General features: G+C 33.7%; 1 protein-coding gene across 4 annotated transcripts in view; it reads right to left on the reverse strand.

The window, feature by feature from the left end:
* Positions 1 to 19,896, reverse strand: part of PTGR2 (prostaglandin reductase 2) — a 45,613-nt gene that overhangs the window by 21,968 nt on the left and 3,749 nt on the right. The window contains exons 1-3 of one of the 4 annotated variants that reach the window (XM_031952544.1): positions 14,911 to 14,929; positions 13,681 to 13,764; positions 5,817 to 5,935 (exon numbers count right to left, since the gene is read on the reverse strand). In XM_031952544.1, coding sequence (XP_031808404.1) covers positions 5,817 to 5,935; positions 13,681 to 13,720 — 159 coding nt within the window. In that variant the 5' untranslated portion in view covers positions 13,721 to 13,764; positions 14,911 to 14,929. Of the gene's footprint in view, positions 1 to 5,816; positions 5,936 to 10,375; positions 10,396 to 13,680; positions 13,765 to 14,910; positions 14,930 to 19,896 lie in introns of those variants that run through there. The other 3 variants (XM_003756261.3, XM_031952545.1, XM_031952546.1) reach the window with 3 other exon arrangements.

Genomic DNA, 19,896 nt, shown 5'->3' on the forward strand with positions numbered 1-19,896 from the left:
CCCAGCAAATTTTATATATTGGTAGTGCAGTAGCTAGAACATAGGGCCTAGAGTTAGGAAAACTTGAATCAAATCCAATTTCAGATACCTACTAGCTGTGTAATGTTAAGTAAGTCACTATTTGCCTCACTTTACTCAACTGTAAAAGTGAGATAATAATAACACTGACCTCCCAGGGTTATTATGAAGATCACATGAGATAATAATTATAAAGCTTTTAGCATAGTGCCAGGAATTTAATTATTATTAAATATTGTCTTTCCCCCATTAGAAAGTAAATTCCTTAAAAGCAGGGACTACTATTCTTTTTGCTTGTATTTGTATCCTCAGTGATTAACATAATACCTGGAATATACAAATGCTTATTTAATAAATACCATTGAACTTGACAAGCATCTGTCTATGAGTTTTGTTCAACTCTTCATGTCTCCATTTGAAATTTTCTTGGCAAAATTTACAGGAATAGTTTGCCATTTTCTTCTCCAGCTCATTTTATCAATGAGTAAACTGAGGCAAACAGGGTTATAAATTGCCCAGTATCATTCAATTAGTAAGTCTCTAAGACCATATTGGAACTCATGAAGAACTTTCTGATTCCAAAACCAACACTGTGATTATGGGGTAGATATTGCAAGTATTCCAGTTTTACAAATGAGAAACCAAGAACCAAAGAATAACAATAAGAGCAAACATTTACATAGAACTTTAAGATTTTCTAAACACTTGACTGATATAGTATTATTCCATTTGATTTTTACAACTAACTTGTAAGACAGGTGCTATTCTCATCCTTTTATTTTGTTTTTATTTTTTAAATAGTCTTTTATTATTTCTAATTACATGTGAACATAATCCTCAATATTTATTTTTTATAACATTTTTGAGTTCCAAATTGTTCTCTTTCCCTTCTTCCCCTCTCTTTTCCCCAAGATGGCAAGTGATCCAAAACAGGCTATATATGTACAATCATATTATCTTCATTTTATGGATGAGAATAAAAAAGGCAAAATTTGTTTTTTCAAAAACATCAGCTATCCTTGCAGAATCCAATGCAAACAATATATCCACAATTTAAGAAACATATCCCTGGACAATATCATCCTTTATAAGTTTAAATAAGAAAAAATATAAAGAAAATGTTAGTTAGATAAAAGCATCAAAACACTGAGCTACCTAAAATTTGCTGAAATAATTACACACCTTAAGGATGCTGTTAGGGGTGTCAAGAATAAAAACAAACTACTTTAGACACTTCATCAAAGTTGTTATAAGATGTTAAAATGTACCATTCTTTGAAAATCAGGCTATCCAGTACAATGATCCATGAGTATTCTGAAGGATTTATATTGAAAAATTTTATCTATACCCAAGGAAGGAACTAGTGTCTGAATACTGATTAAAGCATTCTCTCTCTCTCTCTCTCTCTCTCTCTCTCTCTCTCTCTCTCTCTCTCTCTCTCTCTCTCTCTCTCTCTCTCTCTCTCTCTCTCTCTCTCTCTGTCTCTCTGTCTCTCTCTGTCTCTCTCACTTAATTTTCCTTGAGGATTTTTATTTTCATTAGGGTGGGAGATCAGTTTTCTTTCACAACTTAACTTTTTTTTTTTTCTGAGGCAACTGGGGTTAAGTAATTTGCCCAGGGTCGCACAGCTCACAACTTGACTTAAGGAAATGTTTTATATAACTTCACATGTGGTTTTTTAATTGTGGGTGGGGATAAGGGAGAGAACTCAAAAAGTTTAAAAACAAATGTAAAAAAATTGTTTTAAATGTAACAGGGAGAAAATATTAAATAAATAAATCAAATAATTAAAAAAAAGAAAGAAAATCAGTTTATCCAATTAAGATATTCCAATACCCTAGTACACTGTATTAAACTCTGGAAATACAAAGAATGGCTAAAGATAGTCGCTGCTCTTATGAAGTCTTAAAGAGGAGACAAGATGAAAACAAGAGATAAATTAGAGATAATTAATGGAGGGAAGGTACTAGAAATAAAGGAGGTAAGAAAAAGCTTTTTGTAGAGTGTGGGCTTTAGCTGGGATTTGGAGGAAGCCAGGGACACCAGGAAATGGAAAGGGAGAGACTTCTAGGCACCAGTGAATAGATACTAAAAATGCCCGGAATCAAGTGATGGGGTGTTTTGTTCAAGGAACAGCCAGAAAATCAGTGTCACTGGTTTGCAGAATACATGGCAGGAAGAGTAAGGTGTAAGAAGACTGAAAGGTAGTAAGGTTGTGAAAGCCTTTGGTTGCCAAACAGTGAGTTTTATATTTAATCCTGGAGGTGATAGGGAGTCACTGGAGTTGACTGAATAAGGAGTCAGACCTAAGTGCTAGGAAGATGAATTTAATGGCTGAATGAACAATGGACAGGAATGAAACTATTTCACTACTCAACTACTGCAACAATCTAAGCATGAGATGATGAAGCCCTGTACTAGGGGGGTAAATGGGGAGAGAGTGAGAGACATTATTCAGAAATGACAAGATTTGACAAAGCATTGGATATGTGAAGTGAAGGAGAGGGAGGTGTGCATAATGATACTGATGTTGTAAATCTAAGTGGAAGGATAGTTGTGTCCTCAATGTAGAAATGTTTGAAAAGGAGGTTTCAGAGAAAATAACAATGAGACCCATGATAAACACTAAAACCCTTCTGTGTCTGTTTAACTACTTGACTACCCACCCAAAGTAAAAAGGACAGAGGCAGCTCTTCACTCATCTGGTTTGGGGCCCAGAAAGCAGAGCCCACCCTCCAAGGGGGATCTGCCAAATGATGGATATACAGGGAAAAGCACCTTCACTACTAGTGCTATGGGTGCTTGGGTATCAATTAGGTTATCACTGCTTCCCCTCCAGGTCAGAGGTGAGGAGCTTAGGAGCTTGCATAGTATAAGGAGGGGAAAGTATAGAGGAGGAGGTAGGACATAAGAATTGGTATAGTTGGGTTGGAGACAAGTCTTTTGATTGGCTACTTTGGGCAAGATGAGATGTGATCCATCTTCCTACCCTCTGACTTACTGATTACAAAGCCCTTGATATAAAATCTGTAATGCTCCACTTTGGAGATTAGAGATTCTAAAAGACCTGTGATCTTTTTAATATTATTTACTCCAATGATGAAAACCACAATCCATTGCTACCTTCCCTTCCTGGGTGATTCTTGTCCTGTGGTGAATTCATAGGAGGTCTACCGACTTAGGGACAGGCTTTAATATTGACATAATGATACCATTTTCATTTGGGAATGAAAATTTCTTTGGCTTTTTCTTTGTATTCTTAGTGCTTCTCACATTACCTGGTACTTATTAAGGACTTAAAGATTGCTTGAATAAATGACTGAATTATACAGGCTTGCTTTTGCCATGGGACCAGAACATCTTCCCTCTTTTAAAAAATGTCTTGTTGATTTAATCTGTTTATATATTAACTCCATTTTACAAATATATTATTCCACAGAAACATCTCTGTTAACAAAGAATAAGGGTAGTGGTGGTGGAGATGGGGGAACAGCAGAACAAAAACATATAAACTCATCATCCATTCTAGTATGGCAGTTTATTAAGTTTTCTATAACCACAATTCTCCTACTTCTGCATATAAGTACATTTTCTTATCTCTTCTTCAGAGAAAACTTGGTCATTATAATTAGATAGCATTCCTTTCCACTTTTTTGTTCTTTCCATTCATTATGTGTATGTATTTGTTTCAACTTATTTTATATATATTTGTTTCAACTTATTTCACTTTTCACCAATTCATGTGTCTTTTCTTGTCTTCCCAATTCTTTCCCTCCATCCCCACCCAGTTCTTAATGTTAGTAGTTTCTTATGGTACACTAGTAATTCCATTACATTTTTGTGGGAGTAGGAGTATTTGGAGAATGGGAATAAGAAAAAAAGAAATTAAGGGAACAATCATAGTGAAAGAAGCAACAAAATTGTAACCATTTTGCTGATGATATAATGGCTTATTTAGAGAAGCTACACCGTTAATAATCAACAACTTCAGAATACAGAAGATAAAATAAACCCATATTTATTAACTTTCCTGTATATTACCAACACAAATCAAAGGGAAGAAAGAAGAAAAAATGTATTAAAAATAAATATCAAGATTTCAGAAAGGCCTGGAGAGATTTATATGAACTGATACTAAGTGAAGTGAGTAGAACATTGTTTACAGCAACAAAGAAGATTTTGTGACAATTAACTCTGATGGATGTGGCTCTTTTTAACAATGAGATGATTCAGGCCAATTCCAATAGATTTGTGATGGAAAGAGTCATCTGCATCCAGAAAGAGCACTGTGAGGACTAAATGTGGATCACAACATGACATTCTCACTTTTTTTTTATTGTTGTTTGCTTGTTTTTTTTTTTCTTTCTCATTTTTTTCTTTTTAACTGATTTTTCTTATACTACACGGTAAATGTGGAACTATGTAAAGAACTGCACATGTTTAACATATTTTGTATTACTTGCTATCTAGGGAAGGGAGCAAGGGAAAGGAAGGAAGAAAAATTTGGAATATAAGATTTTGCAAAGGTAAATGTTGAAAACTATCTTTGCATATATTTTGAAAATAAAAAGTTATTATTTAAAAATAGGTATCAAATGCATAAAACGAGAGGCCAGCTATCAAGACATACTTTACAGTAATAAAAATAGGCCTAAGTAATTGGAAAGATAACTGCTCATGGTTTGGCTATGCTAATATAACAAAAATGTCAACAATACTAAATTAAATAACCAAAGTAACCAAAAATTACTTTTCAGAAGTAGAAAAAAATAATAAAATCTGAAGGAAGAAAAGATTAAGAATCTCAAGGTAAATAATGAAAAATAAGAAATAAAAAGGGATTACTATTACCACATCTTAAGACTACAGAGCAATAATCATCAAAACACTTTTAGTACTGGACTTACGGGGGAAAAAAAAGATGTAGAAGACCCAGAAACAATCAAATACAGTAGCATAGTATTTGATAAACCCAAGAACACCCAATTATTAGAGTAAAGACTATTTGACAAAATTTCTTGGGTAAATGGAAAGCATTATAAGAGAAATAAGATATAAAAGCATTGACTCATAATATATAATAAAATAAGCTCCAAATGGACAGGAAATCTAGATTTAAAAGCTCATATACCATTAACTAATCAGAAAAGTAGGAAAGAAATACCGTTCATGACTGTAAGAAAGGAAGAATTCTTGACCTAATAAAGAATAGAGATTATAACAAGATAAAAATGGACAATTTTGATTACACAAAATTGAAGAGTTTTTTTTTACACAAAATAAATATGGTTAGAATTAAAAGGACAATAGTTAAGAAAACAAAATAATCTTTGCAGCAAATTTCTTTGATAAAGGTCTAAGATTCAAATTCTATGGGGATACAAATATATAAGAACAAAAGTTATTTCCTAATAGATAAATGGTCAAAAGAAGAAAAGCAGACAATAAACAACTGTGTAAAAAAAATACTTCGAATCACTAATAATAAAGAGATCCAAATTAAAAACAATTCAAGTTTCATTTCATCTGATTTCATTAATGCCATGATTAAAGCAATAATAAAAGTAGAAAATAATTATTGGAAGGATTATGGCAGGAAAGGCACATTAATGAACCAGCAGAAGAGCTGTGAAATTGTCTGATCATTCTAGAAAGTAATTTGGAACTATATTAAAAAAGTTACTGAACTATATTTATTCTTTGGCTCGATACCACTAGTAAGCTTATGCTCCAAAAAGATCAAAGAAAAAGGAAGAGGGTCAACATATACAAAAATATCATGGTACCTTGCTACTTACCATATAAGGATCCACAGAGAGATAAAGTGTTCTGACTTTTACTTGTCCCTCATATAATTTATCTGGTAAATTAATCTCTTCCATACGGAAATTCTCTGCCACTGGGTTGCCATTTTTCCCTAAAATAATGTTGGATAAACAAAAGGTCAATAAAAGTATTTTTAAATAATTATTCTTTTAACTATTATGTTCTTTTTATTATTATTAAAGCTTTTTTTAAATTTTCAAAACATTTGCATAGATAATTTTCAACATTCACCCTTGGAACACCTTGTGTTTCAAATTTTTTCCTTCCCTTTCCCCCTCACCCTAGATGGGCAAGTAATCCAATATATGTTAAACATGTGCAATTCTACACATATTTCCAAAGAATTTTCTATTCCATGCCATTTAAAAAATTAGAAAGAAAACAAAATGCAAGCAAAAAATAATACAAAAAGTAAAAATGCTATGTTGTGATCCATACTCAGGCTCCATAGTCCTCTCTCTGGGTGCAGATGGTTCTATTCATTACAAGACCACTGGAACTGACTTGAATCATCTCATTGGTAAAAAGAGCCATGTCCATCAGAATTGATCATCGTATATTGTCTTGTTGTTACTGTGTATAATGATCTCCTAGTTCTGCTCCACTTAGCATCAGTTCATTTAAGTCTCTCAAGCCCTCTTTGCAATCATCTTGCTGATCATCTCTTACAGAACAGTAATATTCCATAATATTCATATACCATAACTTATTCAGCCATTCTCCAACTGATAGGCATCCACTCATTAACTATTATTTTCTAAAATAATTCCCTTTAGCAATCATTCCTTTATTCACTTTAAATGACCACTTTCCATCAGCAGCTCCACTTGTTTGCACTCCACAGAACACCACGCATCCCTCAGGATAAGTTGATCAACTGAAACCTCACTACCATGCAGACTGACACAATTTTTGATAATCAACACCTTCTCAACTCCCTTAGTTGCCTCTTCCTTCAGATTAGAAGTCTGGAAGATAAAGCTCCACCCCAAAGCATTCCTTGGAATTAACTCCATTTTCTATCAGCAGTTCTACTTACTTTTCAATCCATCAAACCTCATGATGCCCTCATGTTGAGTACTCCCATTGCTGGTCCCTTCATTATACTCTGCCCCTATTTGATTGTAAGCAGTTTCTGAGAAGAAGGACTGCCTTTTTTAAAAATCTGTATCCCCAATATTTAGTGCCTGACCTATAGAAGGTATTTAATAAATGTTGACTTGAACTGAATAATGTCTGTTTTTGAGCTGCATTTCCCAATAATTTAAAGTTATATACTGAGACTAACTTATTTTTTAATTGTTGCTGATTTTCTCAAAAATATTTCTTTGAAACTACAGATTTTATAACTGGTATTAAACACAAATCTTTTTACATGTATTTTTAAACATTTTATTGATACTTATTGTATTTACCTCAAAGTTATTTCTTGAATCCTCCCTTTCCTCAAATCTTCCAGGTGACAAAGAAAACAGTTAAGAAAAAACATCTGAGACAGAAATTCCATCTGAATATATATATACATATGACATTTGGCCCCAGAAGTCACCTATCTCTCTGCTGTGAGGAAGGTACTATATTTGATTATCTCTTTTCTAGAGTCTTGATTGGTTTTTCTTTTTCTTTTCTTTCTTTTTTTGTTAAATGTCTGAGGTCAAATTTGAACTCAGGTCCTCCTGCATTCAGGGCTGGTGATCTATCCACTGTAACACCTAGCTGCCCCACTTGATTGGTTTTTCAATTACTCACTGTGATGAGGTCCTGTATAACTATTGGCAGTTGGCAGAGAAAGACAGAAATAGTGATGGAATTGCTCCCTGAGGCAGGCAGAGAGCAGCATTAACAGGGATCAGTTTAGCCTTATGGTCCCACCTTCTTTGGAGGTCGTGGTTAGTTCCAAGTTGCTATGCTGATCAGAAATCTGAATTATGTCAAATCCCTGCAGTTAAATTTCCCCTATAAATCTGTCCATAGTTTATGCCATCATTGCTGAACCCCTTTTGGGTCAGTCCACCAAGACTCTGACTCATAGTGTCTTTCCTTTCACTCCTCCTCCATGCTACAGTGTCTCCCCTCTCATCCCTACCATGCTATATGGTGTTTCTCTTTTCATTCCCCACCTTGTCTTTATTCTTTCTCTTTCTTATAGCTAACTAACATCTGGGGTGCTAAACTATTCTACAGATTTAGCCTTCCAGCTAAGGACATACCTCATAAGGTGTTTCCTTTCTTTTAGGAACTTGTGAAATCAACTAGGGAACTTGTCTTTTCCATCATTAATGATGTCTATAACTTCTCCTTTTGCCAAAGAGAAAGAATATTGAATAATAAAGGTGAATAGGCATCCTTGCTTCACTTCTGATCTTATTGGTAAAGTTTCTAGCTTATCCCTATTACAAAATGCTTGCTGTTGCAAGAGATCTATAAATAGAAATTCCTTATCATCTTAAGGACTGCTCTCTTTATTACTATGCTCTCTAGTGTTTTTAATAGGAATGGATGCTATATTTTTTCCAAAGTCTTTTCAACATGGATTGAGATAATTATATGATTTCTGTTAATTTTGTTATTGATATGGTCAATTATGTTGCTATTTTTCCTAATACTGAACCAACTTTGCATTTTTAGAATAAATCCCACCTGGTCATGGTGTATGATCCTTGTGATATAGTGTTATAATCATCTTGATAATACTTTATTCAAAATTTTGCATTAGACTGATTTCAGAAAAGCCTGGAAAGACTCACATGAAGTGATTCTGAGTGAAGTAAGAATCAGGAGAACATTGTACACAGTAACAACAAGATTATTTGATGATTAGCTATGACAGAATTAGCTCTTTTCAACAGTACATTGATCCAAGACAATTCCAATATACTTGAAATAGAAAATGCTATCCCCCTGCAGAGAAAAAACCATGGAAACCAAATACAATCGAGTACGCTATTTTCACCTTTTTTTTTCCCTTTCTTGTGGTTTTTCACTTTTGTTCTTATTTTTCTTTCACAACATGGCTAATATGGAAATATGTTTTAAATGACTATGTATAATCTATATCAGATTGCTTGCTGTCTTGGGGAGGGTTGAGATGAGGAAGGGAAAGAAGAAGAAAAATCTGGAACTCAAAATCCTACAAAAATGAATGCTGAAAACTTTTTATGTAATTGTAAGAATAAAATACTATTGAGAAAAAAAATGCATTGATATTCATTTTGTTGATGTAAGAAATTAGAAATAAATTTTCTCCTAAGTAGTGCTTTGGCTGCATCCCATAAATTTTTGTATGTTGACCCACCATTGCCAATATTTTAACGAAATTATTGATTGTTTCTATTTGTTATTTGTTATTTGACCCACTTATTCTTTAGAACTGGATTATTTAGTAAAAATGAGGTATTCCTGGCTCCATTTTACCACCAAGGTTCTTATGCTTATTTGGAAAGTTTTCAAATGATCAATTATATTTTGAAGTTCTTCTTCTGAAAACTACTTGTTGTTGGAGGGAATGTGGGAAAAACAAAACATTAATGCATTGTTGGTGGAACTGTGAACTGATTCAACTATTCTATAGAGCAATTTGGAACTATTCCCAAAGGGCTATAAAACTATGCATATCCTTTGACCTAACAATACCATTATTAAACATGAATCCCCCCAAAAGTTTTTTTTTTAAAGTAAAGTGTCTGTTCAAAAATATTTATAGCAACTCTTTTCTCAGGGCAAAGAATTGAACTTTAAGAAGATGTACATCAACTGACTGAATAAATTGTGGTATGTAATTACGATGGAATACTATTGCGCTAAAAGAAATGATAAGCAGGATGCTTTCAGAAAAATCTGGAAAGACTTCCATGAGTTCATGAAAAGGGAAATGTACTGTGTACAAAGTAACAGCAATAATACAAAATGATCAATTGTGAGTGACTTTGCTATTCTCAGCAGTACAATGATCCAAGACAACTCTGAAGAACCTATGATAGAAAATGCTATCCATACCCAGAGGAAAAAACTGATTGTGTTTAAATACAGATTGAAGCATACTTTTTAAAACTTTTTTTCTTGAGTTTATTTTTGGGGGGCAATTTATGCTTTCTTTCACAACATGACTTCTTATGGAAATGTTTTGCATAACTTCTGTGCCTTTTCAGTAAGAGGAATGGAGTAGGGAGGGAGGAAGGGAGAGAATTTGGAACTCAAACTTTTAAAGCAAATGTTAAAAGTTGTTTTACATGTAACTGGGGAAAAATATCAATGTTAAAAAAGAAAACTATTTGTTCACATTTGGTACTATATATTTGTGTTATTTTCCTACATATCTTTGATATCAGACTTTAAATCATTAAATCTTCCATTCTAAAACTACCTAACCACTTGTTTTAAAGTTATAGAAGGATTTTTGAAAGGTAAAAAAAGTTTTACTTTTAGTTCTCAAGATTTAAAATTCTTCTATCTGGCCTATCTTCTTTCCATTCACTCTATTAGTGCTGTTTCCCATATTTAATAGTGCATAGTAAGAATTTCCCATCCTTACCTTAAGAATGATAATTTAATCTTCACTCAAAATATGAGAATTTAAATCCTTAAAAAGAAGGAATTCTAAAAACAGAGAAGAATGAAGAAATGTTTGGCTGGAAAATGGATTCTAAGAATCACAGTTTTTAGCACATATGTAAGCTTTTCTTCCTTTTTTTGAATAGTACTTTATTTTTCCAAATACATGCAAAGATAGTTTTTAACCTTCACCTTTGCAAAACCTTGTATTGCAAATTTTTCTCCCTCACTACCCCACCTCCCCAAGATAGCAAGCAATTTGATATAGGTTAAACATTAAATATAAATTTTTTAGCACTCAAAATGCAAAATCCTTGTCCAGACTAAGTTTCATACTACTGAAGGAAATAGAGATCAATAAATCTATTCTAACTATAAAGAAAACCAAAAGACATAAGGAAATTATAACTAAACAGAAAAGCTGAAAAAGTTTCAGAATTGAAAATTAGGGAGTTGGTTTCAATGTGCCTCAAAAAGGCAACAAGAAACACCATTTTGTGAGATACTTGGTTATTTTCCATTACATTGTTCAAGATGAGCATAAACAAAAAGATCCCTGAGAAGGTAATTGTAGCTTATATCAATATCAATAGCTAGAGGTCAAGAAATACTACAAAGAATTTGATAAGACTCTCCACATTAAAGAAAGATAAATATTAATACAGTGACTTCAGTGCAAAGATTAAGTATTGGGAAGATGACCAAAAAATGTATTGGGAAACATGAGTCAGAATCAAGAAACATGAGAGAGATTTCAGCAACAGAGAATGTATCCATATAATCCTCATGTTAATCAGCCCAATAGCTTCTGAAATCCTTGTCCCCTTTTTTGTGGTGGCTACTTCTGTCTTTGCATCTATTCTCCTAGCTCAATGTGGTTTCTCATAGCTTCCAACTTCAGTTCCATGTCTTCTAGGAACTAGGCTCCTCCAAGGCTCTCTTGTGGACTTAATGAATTGATTTTTAATATTATTCAGAGGTAAAGTTTGTATATGTCTATTGCTTCCTTTCTGACTATCTCAAGGGAAAATTTACAACTAATAAAAGGATCATCTTTTGATAGCTTAACACCTCACTATTTAGCCTTTTCAAGTAGAAATACTAATTAGGGTAATCTAAATTAATAAAAAAAAATTTCTGGCAGGTTTGTGCCTAAAATACAGAGTATGCAATTTATTCCTAAAGATTTTCCAAATGATTATATTTGTAGAAAACATTTGTGTTGCTTACATCAATTTCTAGAACACAGCAGAGTCTCCTACATGAGATCCATAGTCATGAAAGAGTTCAGAGGAAGAATCTTGAGTTTTTAATAGAAGAAAAATAGTCATTACAACAGTAAGATGAAAAGAGGCTAGAAATCACACTAGTCAGCAAACACTTAATCTCCTTGTCAAGCAGAGAGACAGAGAGGCTCAATAGCAAAATGCTGTAGGAAGATGTAAGAATTTATATAACAGCAAAAAGCAAATGAGGAAAAAAATGAATTTATACAGAGCTGGGTGTGAGGTCTAGATAGAAAAATCAGATTATCCTCTGTGCATTTGCTAATGAAATACAAAGTGTAATAATAACAATAACAATATTTCATTGTAAGCTTGCAAGATAAGCAACAAAAATCATTGTCCTAATTTTCCAGATAAGAAAAGAGAAGCTTAGAAAATGTAATTTTCAAAACAAAACCAAGATCATACAACTACTTTCAGAACCAGGATTAAAATCCAGGTTCCCTGACTAGACCATTACTTTTTTTATTTAATTTTCTCTTCATTTTTAAATGGGGGGAAAGGAGACAGGTTGGAAGAGTTCGGGATTAGTGGTGGTTAGCAATAATCATTCCCCACAAAAAGGAGGGCCGCTGGAGTATTTTTTAATGCATAAGATGGAACAGATGCACAAATAAGCAGGCCAGTTTTGAAAATTAATACATAGAAACATTACATGATTTTTTCTAAAGGAAGTAGTAATAAATGGAGTTGAAGTTTCATATTCTAGTGCTTTGCACATTGCCTAGCAAACAGTTAGGCACTTAATAAATATTTAGTGACTAACACATATAATTTGAAATTGGACAGATCTTTCATTTGTATGAGTTATGTTTAGGGGTTTTGACCACATTAGAAATTAAAACATCTCAGTACTAATATGAAAACTGTTTTGAACTAAAATCCTTCAGGGTAATCCAAATCACACTCTGAGAACTTTTGAGGATTCTAGTTCCATTTCTTAATTTTATAAACATAGAAACTAAAGTCCCAAGAGATGAGTGATTTGTCTCAGGTCACAAAATAATAAGTGATAGAGCCAGGATTTGAGTCAGATAATTTAATTACATATCTAATGCTCTTGACACTATGCAATAGATAGCTAATAACTGTTCTATAATCAGTCAGGATATATTAGGAAAAAATAGATCCATTGTAAGAAAAAATATCTAATGAGGAACTCCAGTGACTCAATGATGAATGCAGAAAAGATTTATTTTACATTCTTGCAAGAATGGGCGCCTAGGTGACCTTTAGGACTCCAAAGGCAGCATTTTATTTCCCATCCTGAAGCACAAGTCCTTCCTCTGATTCCCCATTAATTGGATGTTACAGAAGTTATATAACATGAATCTCTATCCCTCATTATATAGCCAGTCCCTGATCTCAAGGAGCTTACATTCTTTTGGGGGAAGATAATCTTCACCCTTGATTATTCCTTGATGTCTTTAGGGGTTTTGGTTTTCTAATTTAAGTTTTATTTCTCCAATTTACTTTTCATAACTGTGGAAAACAAAGGCCCATCCATTTTTCACATACACCAAGAGATCTCACTTTCTCTGAAGATTTTTAAGAATATGAACTGATAGATAATCTCTAGTACACATAAAAATCTATCAACAGATGAATTGGATTAGTTCTAGAACCTCTCATAGATCTAAGTTTCTATGATTACACAAATGGCATAAAAGTAGATTGATTCTTTCTATAGGAAGTACAGAATACATTTTAAATATCCATAATAAATTTGAAAAAGAATAAATGAAAAGAATCTATTCTACATAGTATCATTCTAATTACTGAAAATGATTCCAAGTCAAGGAATACAAAGAAAAGTAATTCAGTTTGTTCACATACTTTGGTCTCTGTACCAGTGTGGAAATTTTTCTGTTTTAATATAAGATTATTTTCTATCACCCAATTTTTGCATTTTAGGTCAACAATTATTATTATTACTTTTCTTTCTCTAAGGAAGTAGCAAGTAGTCACAACTGCACATTAATCATAAACAAATACCTACCAGGTCGGGAATTTAGTATGATTCTATGTACGCGCATCATTATGTTCAAGCAGTGAAGCTACAAAGATCTATCTTCAGAGCTTCCTAAAAATTGAGAACCAAAAAAAGACTTTTAAAAGTTGAATTATCAAAGGAGTAAAAGAAATGCATTAGGATCATGTCTGTTACCAATGCTGAATACCATGCTGAAATAAAGCAGCATATGCATTATTTATTCAAACAGGAACTTCAACTTTTGGTTTTCTCAAAGCCTACTTAACTGAAAAATCCCAAATGGTATTTTCTTCCAAAGCTGGTCATAGTATCTGATTATAAAATTAATGCCTAAATTCCAATTGACTTGGGAAGGAAAATGCTATCTGCATCCAGAGAGAGAATTATAGACACTGAACGTGGATTGAAGGACAGTATTTTTACCTTTGAAACGGTTTGTTTCTTTCTTGTGTTTTTTTTTCTTTTAGTCTGATTTTTTTTGGTACAAAATGGCAAATATGGAAATATGTTAACAGAATTGCACAAATTTAATCTATATCAGATTGGTTGCTGTCTGGAGGAAGTCAGGTAAGGGAGGGAGAAAAGTTTGGAACACAAAAGTCTTACAAAAATGAATGTTAACAACTATTTTTACAAATGCTCTAAGTCATTATTGATCAGAGAAATCCAAATTAAGACAACTCTGAGGTACCAGTACACACCTCTCAGGTTGGCTAAGATGACAGGAAAAGATAATGATGAATTTTGGAAGCCACGTGGGAAAACTGGGACACTAATACATTATTGGTGCAGTTGTGAACTGATTCAATTATTCTAGAGAGCAACATGGAACTATGTTCAAAGGGCTATCAAACTTTGATCTAGCAGTGTCTCTATTTAGGCCTATATCCCAAAGAGATCATAAAAAAGGGGGGAGGGGAAAAATTGGAACAGAAGTGAGTGCAAGGGATAATGTTGTAAAAAATTTCCCTGGCATGGGTTCTGTCAATAAAAAGTTATTTTAAAAAAAGAGAGAGAGAGAGAGAGATAATCCATGGGAGAAATTAAAAAAAACAAAACAAAACAGAAAAAAGATGTGAACATAGCAGGTGTTGATTTATATTCAGTCTCCTTATTTCTTTTTCTGGATACAGTTGGCATTTTCTATCCAAAGTCTTTTGGAATTGCTTTGAATCACTGAACCACTGAGAAGAACCTAGTCTTTTCTAGTTGATCATCACACAATTTTGCTGTTACCGTGTACAATGTATTCCTGGTTCTGCTTGTTTCACTCAGCATTGGTTCATGTAAATCTTTCCAGCTTGTTCATCATTTTTTATAGAATTATAATATTCCATTGCCTTCATAAACCACAACTTGTTCAGCCATTCCCCAACTGATGGGCATCTACTCATTTTCCAAGGAACTGCACATATTTAACACATGTTGAATTACTTGCCATCTAGGGGAGAGAGTGGGGGAAAGGGAAGGAGAAAAAAAATTGGAACACAAGGTTTTACAAGGGTGAATGTTGAAAACTACCTATGCATGTGTTTTGAAAATAAAAAGGTTTATTTAAAAAAAAACTTGCTTTAAATGTATTTAGCAAAAAAAAAAATACCACTGAAGAAAAAATTTTAAAAATGAAGGACAAACAAATCAAATCAAATTAATGCCTATAAAAACCATGCCTATTTATCATGAATACTTTCTTTGGGTAACAAGTAAGCAAGCACAGGATATCATAAACATGAAACTTATTTTAAGAAACAGTTAACGGGGCAGCCAGATGGCGCAGTGGATAGCGCACCAGCCCTGAAGTCAGGAGGACCTGAGTTCAAATGTGATCTCAGATACTTAATACTTCCTAATTGTGTGACCCTGGGCAAGTTACTTAACTGCAATTGCCTCAGGAAAAAAAAGAAATATATAACAAATGATAAGCAAGGTAGGATTCATATCTGAATTAGCTGTCTCTGGAAAGTTAGCTTAATGTAACTTGTTTGAGCAAAGATCAAAATAAATCTGAGAATAGAAACTAAAAAATAGAACAAAATATTGGCATCCAATTAAAGAAATTCCAACTTGGTTTATTTGAGCAAATTGTTGATTCCAAGCCAAAGTGAGAAAGGGGCACATAGAAGGTATCAGGGACAGCTTTGCAAAGGCATGGCAATAGGATTTCATGTATGAAGGACAACAAACAGGTCAATTTGGTTTGGGTGGGTCACATAGTTCATGAAGGGAAGGAATGTAAGTCTGGAGAGGTAAATCAGAGCTAGACAGTAAAGAATATTAAATGTCAAATGTTATTGAATCTGGAGATAATAGGGAGCCACTGGAGCTCTTGAGAGAGAAATAGAATGGTCACATTTGAATTTTAAGAATATCAGTTTGGCTGAATAAGTTACGATATATGAATGTAATGAAATAATATTGATAAGAAATGATGAGCAGGCAGATTTCAGAAAGCCTGAAAAGACTTACATAAACTGATATTGAATGAAGTGAGCAGAACCAGAACACTGTATACAGTAACAGCAAGATTGTGTGAGGAGCAAATATGATAGACTTAGCTTTTCCCAGCAATACAGTGATCCAAGACAATTCCAATAGACTTGGAATGGAAAATGCCATTTGCATCCAGAGAAAGAAGGATAGACTGAATGCAAATTGAAATATACTATTTTATTTTATTTTGGGGGGTTTATACATGTACATTAATTTTTTACACATTTCAATATGAGTCACATTGATAGAGAAAAATCAAAACAAAATGGAAGAAAATAGTATGCTTTGATCTGCACACAGATCTCTCTCTGGATGAGATGGCACAATACATCCAAAGTTGATTGGATTTGCCTTGGATCACTGAATTGCTGAGAACAGCCAAGTGTATCATAATGGATCATCATACAATCTTGCTGTCACTGTGGTTCTACTTGCCTCACTCAGCACCAGTTTATATATATCTTTACATGCTTTTCTAACATCAGCCTGTTCATCATTTTTATAAAACAATAATATTTCATTATTTTCATATACCATAACTTATTCAGCCATTCCCCAAGAAGATGGGCATTCATTCATTTTCCAATTCTTTGCCATTCCAAAAAGAGCTGCTATAAACATTTTTGCACAGAGAAGTTCCTTTCCCTCTTTTATGATGAAGTATACTATTTGAACTTTTTTTTATGTTTTTTCTTTCTTATTGCTTTTCCCTTTTGTTCTGATTTTTCTTTCACAACATGACTAATATGGAAATATGTTCAAAATGATTGACACATAACTTGTATCAGATTGCTAGCTGTCTGAAGGCAAGAGGGAAGTGTGATGTCCGGACTAGCTCTCTGGAGGATCTCTGAAAGAGCCTTAGTCTTAGGTGGAGGAATGATGAAGGCAAGAGAACCACCAGGAGGATCTCTGTTTCTGTATCCATCTTCTGTGTCTCCTCTGTGTCCAACTCCTCGTTTGAGATCGAGCTCAAGCTCTTATCTCCAGTCCTCTCAGCCCTTAAATACCTCAGTCTGATTACATCATTACATCACACTAAGCATATGCCAACTAGAGTGATTATATCATTATATCAGACTAGAGTGATCCTATCATTGTATCATACTAGAGTGATTACATCATTATATCACACTAAGTATATTTGAACTAAAGAACCATCATCTCACCAATCACACTGAGTAAACACCCTGCTGTAAGTATCCTTGCTTCAAGTATTCCTTTCCCAGAATTTTCTCACTATTTGTGGTCCTCTACAGGGAGGTAAGGAAGAGATGAAGAAAAAACTTTAGAATTCAAAATTTTACAAAAATGAATAATGAAAACTCTATTTACATGTACTTGGAAAAATAAAATGCCAGTGAGGAAAACAAACAAATAGATTATTAGTTTGATAGATTTGTGGAGATTGGACTGAGGAGATATTACATGTAGAAAGACCAATTATTAGGCTAAAACAATCATCCAAGTAAGAGGTCAAAATTAGTGGTGTCTTATGAACAGAGAAAAGGATGAAAGCATAGAATCCTATGATAGAATCAATATGATGATACCATTGGTTTGGTTCATGTTTATCCCCACATGAAGATCAACTTTGAGAATATCAGAATGTTTTTTTCCTAGATGCACATCCTTCCACTCCACCATACAATAGTCTATTACAACAAAGTATATTACAACAGATAATAAACGGAAATGGGATGACATTTGAGCTTTATTATCATGGGACTACAGAAAGGAAAACCTCTCCCTTATTGGAGGGTAAGTCCTCTTCCCTCCATAAACAATCTCAGTCGCAGTTGCATATAAGAAGAGTTGAAAATTGTTGAAGGTAGCATCCATCTCTCTTTCTTGCTTGTTTTCCCTGGACATTCTTGTTTCATCATTCCAAAATGAGATCACTTGAGCTGTATTTTACCTTCCAGTCAGTCTTGCCAGCTTCAGAGTTTATACAAAGCACTAGCTAATTGTAGTGGTTCACATGCTCTGTTTGACTTAAATATACTTTGTCACAAAAATGGCAACCGGCTCAACTTGCTCAGCTAGTTCTGACATCACATCACCATAAAAATGCCCTACTATTTCTGCAAGCAGTTTGTCTTCTCACTCCCAGCAACAGTACCTTTTTTTTTCCCATTTAATCCTATACTTTATTCAGGTTCACAGAAATATGGAAAAGTAAGTGCTTTCCTATTAGGTTATGTCCACTGAAAACATAAAATCTCAATCAATCTTCCTCCCTTCTTTCCTCTCCCTCTCCCTCCTTCCTCTCCTTTTCTCTCCCTCTCTCCCCCCACACCTCCATACATCCATATTTATGTTATGAAATTATAGATATATATTTACATATCATCAGCTTTTTTATTAAAGACTAGCATTTGAGATTGAAGGTGTATAATTTTTAAAAATAGCATTATTTTACACACACACACACACACAATGTTCTGTTCCACATGGAAGTTTCCAAATATATGTAGTTCTTATAGGCTACTCCCCTGCCTCTGATTCACACTGATAGGCTGTGGTCCCAAGGTGTGACAGGTACAATATCCTAGGCCACATTCCATGTGGATAAATTTAGTTTTTCTTTAAAAGATATTGAAACTGATCTCAATATTTAATTGGCTCAGACAACTGATTTGGCTCCTTGGTGACTCTAGTATAAAACTTTCCATGCTCTCTGATGCTTGGTGGACCACCATGGACAACATAGATGTTCTTAGTTAAATCAATATAGTGTCCTTCACAATATTTTCCCCCTGTTATGACTGAATAAATTGCCTTTTGTTAACTGTCAGATTATCTAAGAGTGTTTTATGTCTTCCAATATAAAACCCAAGGTACAAGACCAGTCTGGTAAACTCTGGCCTTCAACACCAATTACCCCAAGTTTAAGATACCATGTAAGTCCACATTTCAAAAATTATAGCTTCTGAGCCATGTATTCAGCAATGCATTTAACACAATTAGCTCAAAGGCATTCACTGAATTGGCATAGTGAAAACAGTAGCTACAAGATAATTCCCCAATAAATCTGGGGCATTAGAACAGAAGCACACATGTCCAAGACAGCTCATGTCTTATACAACTTTTTCTAGGATTCAACTATATAACATCCGGTGCGATGAAACTTTTTTTTTTTTTTTTTGCTGAGGCAACTGGGGTTAAGTGACTTGCCCAGGGTCACATAGCCAGGAAGTATTAAGTGTCTCTGAGACCATATGTGAACTCAGGTCTTCCTGACTTCAGAGATGCTGCTCTATCCACTACACTAACTAGCTGTCCCCTGATGAGACATTTTGAGAATGGAAAGAACACTGGACAAAGTAAAATTTTAAAAGTCAGGATTTATTAGTTTTGAACAAGTCATTCAACCTCTAAGGATGTTTTCTAAACAGTAAAATGGACTTAATATTATTTACCACATGCTGCTATTTTAAAAATTAAATGAGTGGATATATGTAAAATGTTAATAAAAATATAACTATAATTTTGGACCAAATGTCCAAGATGGTTTCTAATCTTTTACTGCTATACTCTGTCTGAGCTACTTTCATGCTACTTGTGGGTTGGATCTCCTAGAAGGCTGCTGCACAGATTCTAGGGTACCTAGACACTATAGTTCATGAACCCCTAACTAGTGTTCCCATCAGTGAGCCAATAGATACAATTAGCAAAGGCATTTACTAAGAAGGCAAATTAAAACTTTCCTGAACTCCAAGTACAATGTAA

The sequence above is a fragment of the Sarcophilus harrisii genome, chromosome 2 (genome assembly GCF_902635505.1).
Source record: "Sarcophilus harrisii chromosome 2, mSarHar1.11, whole genome shotgun sequence".
Classification (NCBI taxonomy): Eukaryota; Metazoa; Chordata; class Mammalia; order Dasyuromorphia; family Dasyuridae; genus Sarcophilus; species Sarcophilus harrisii.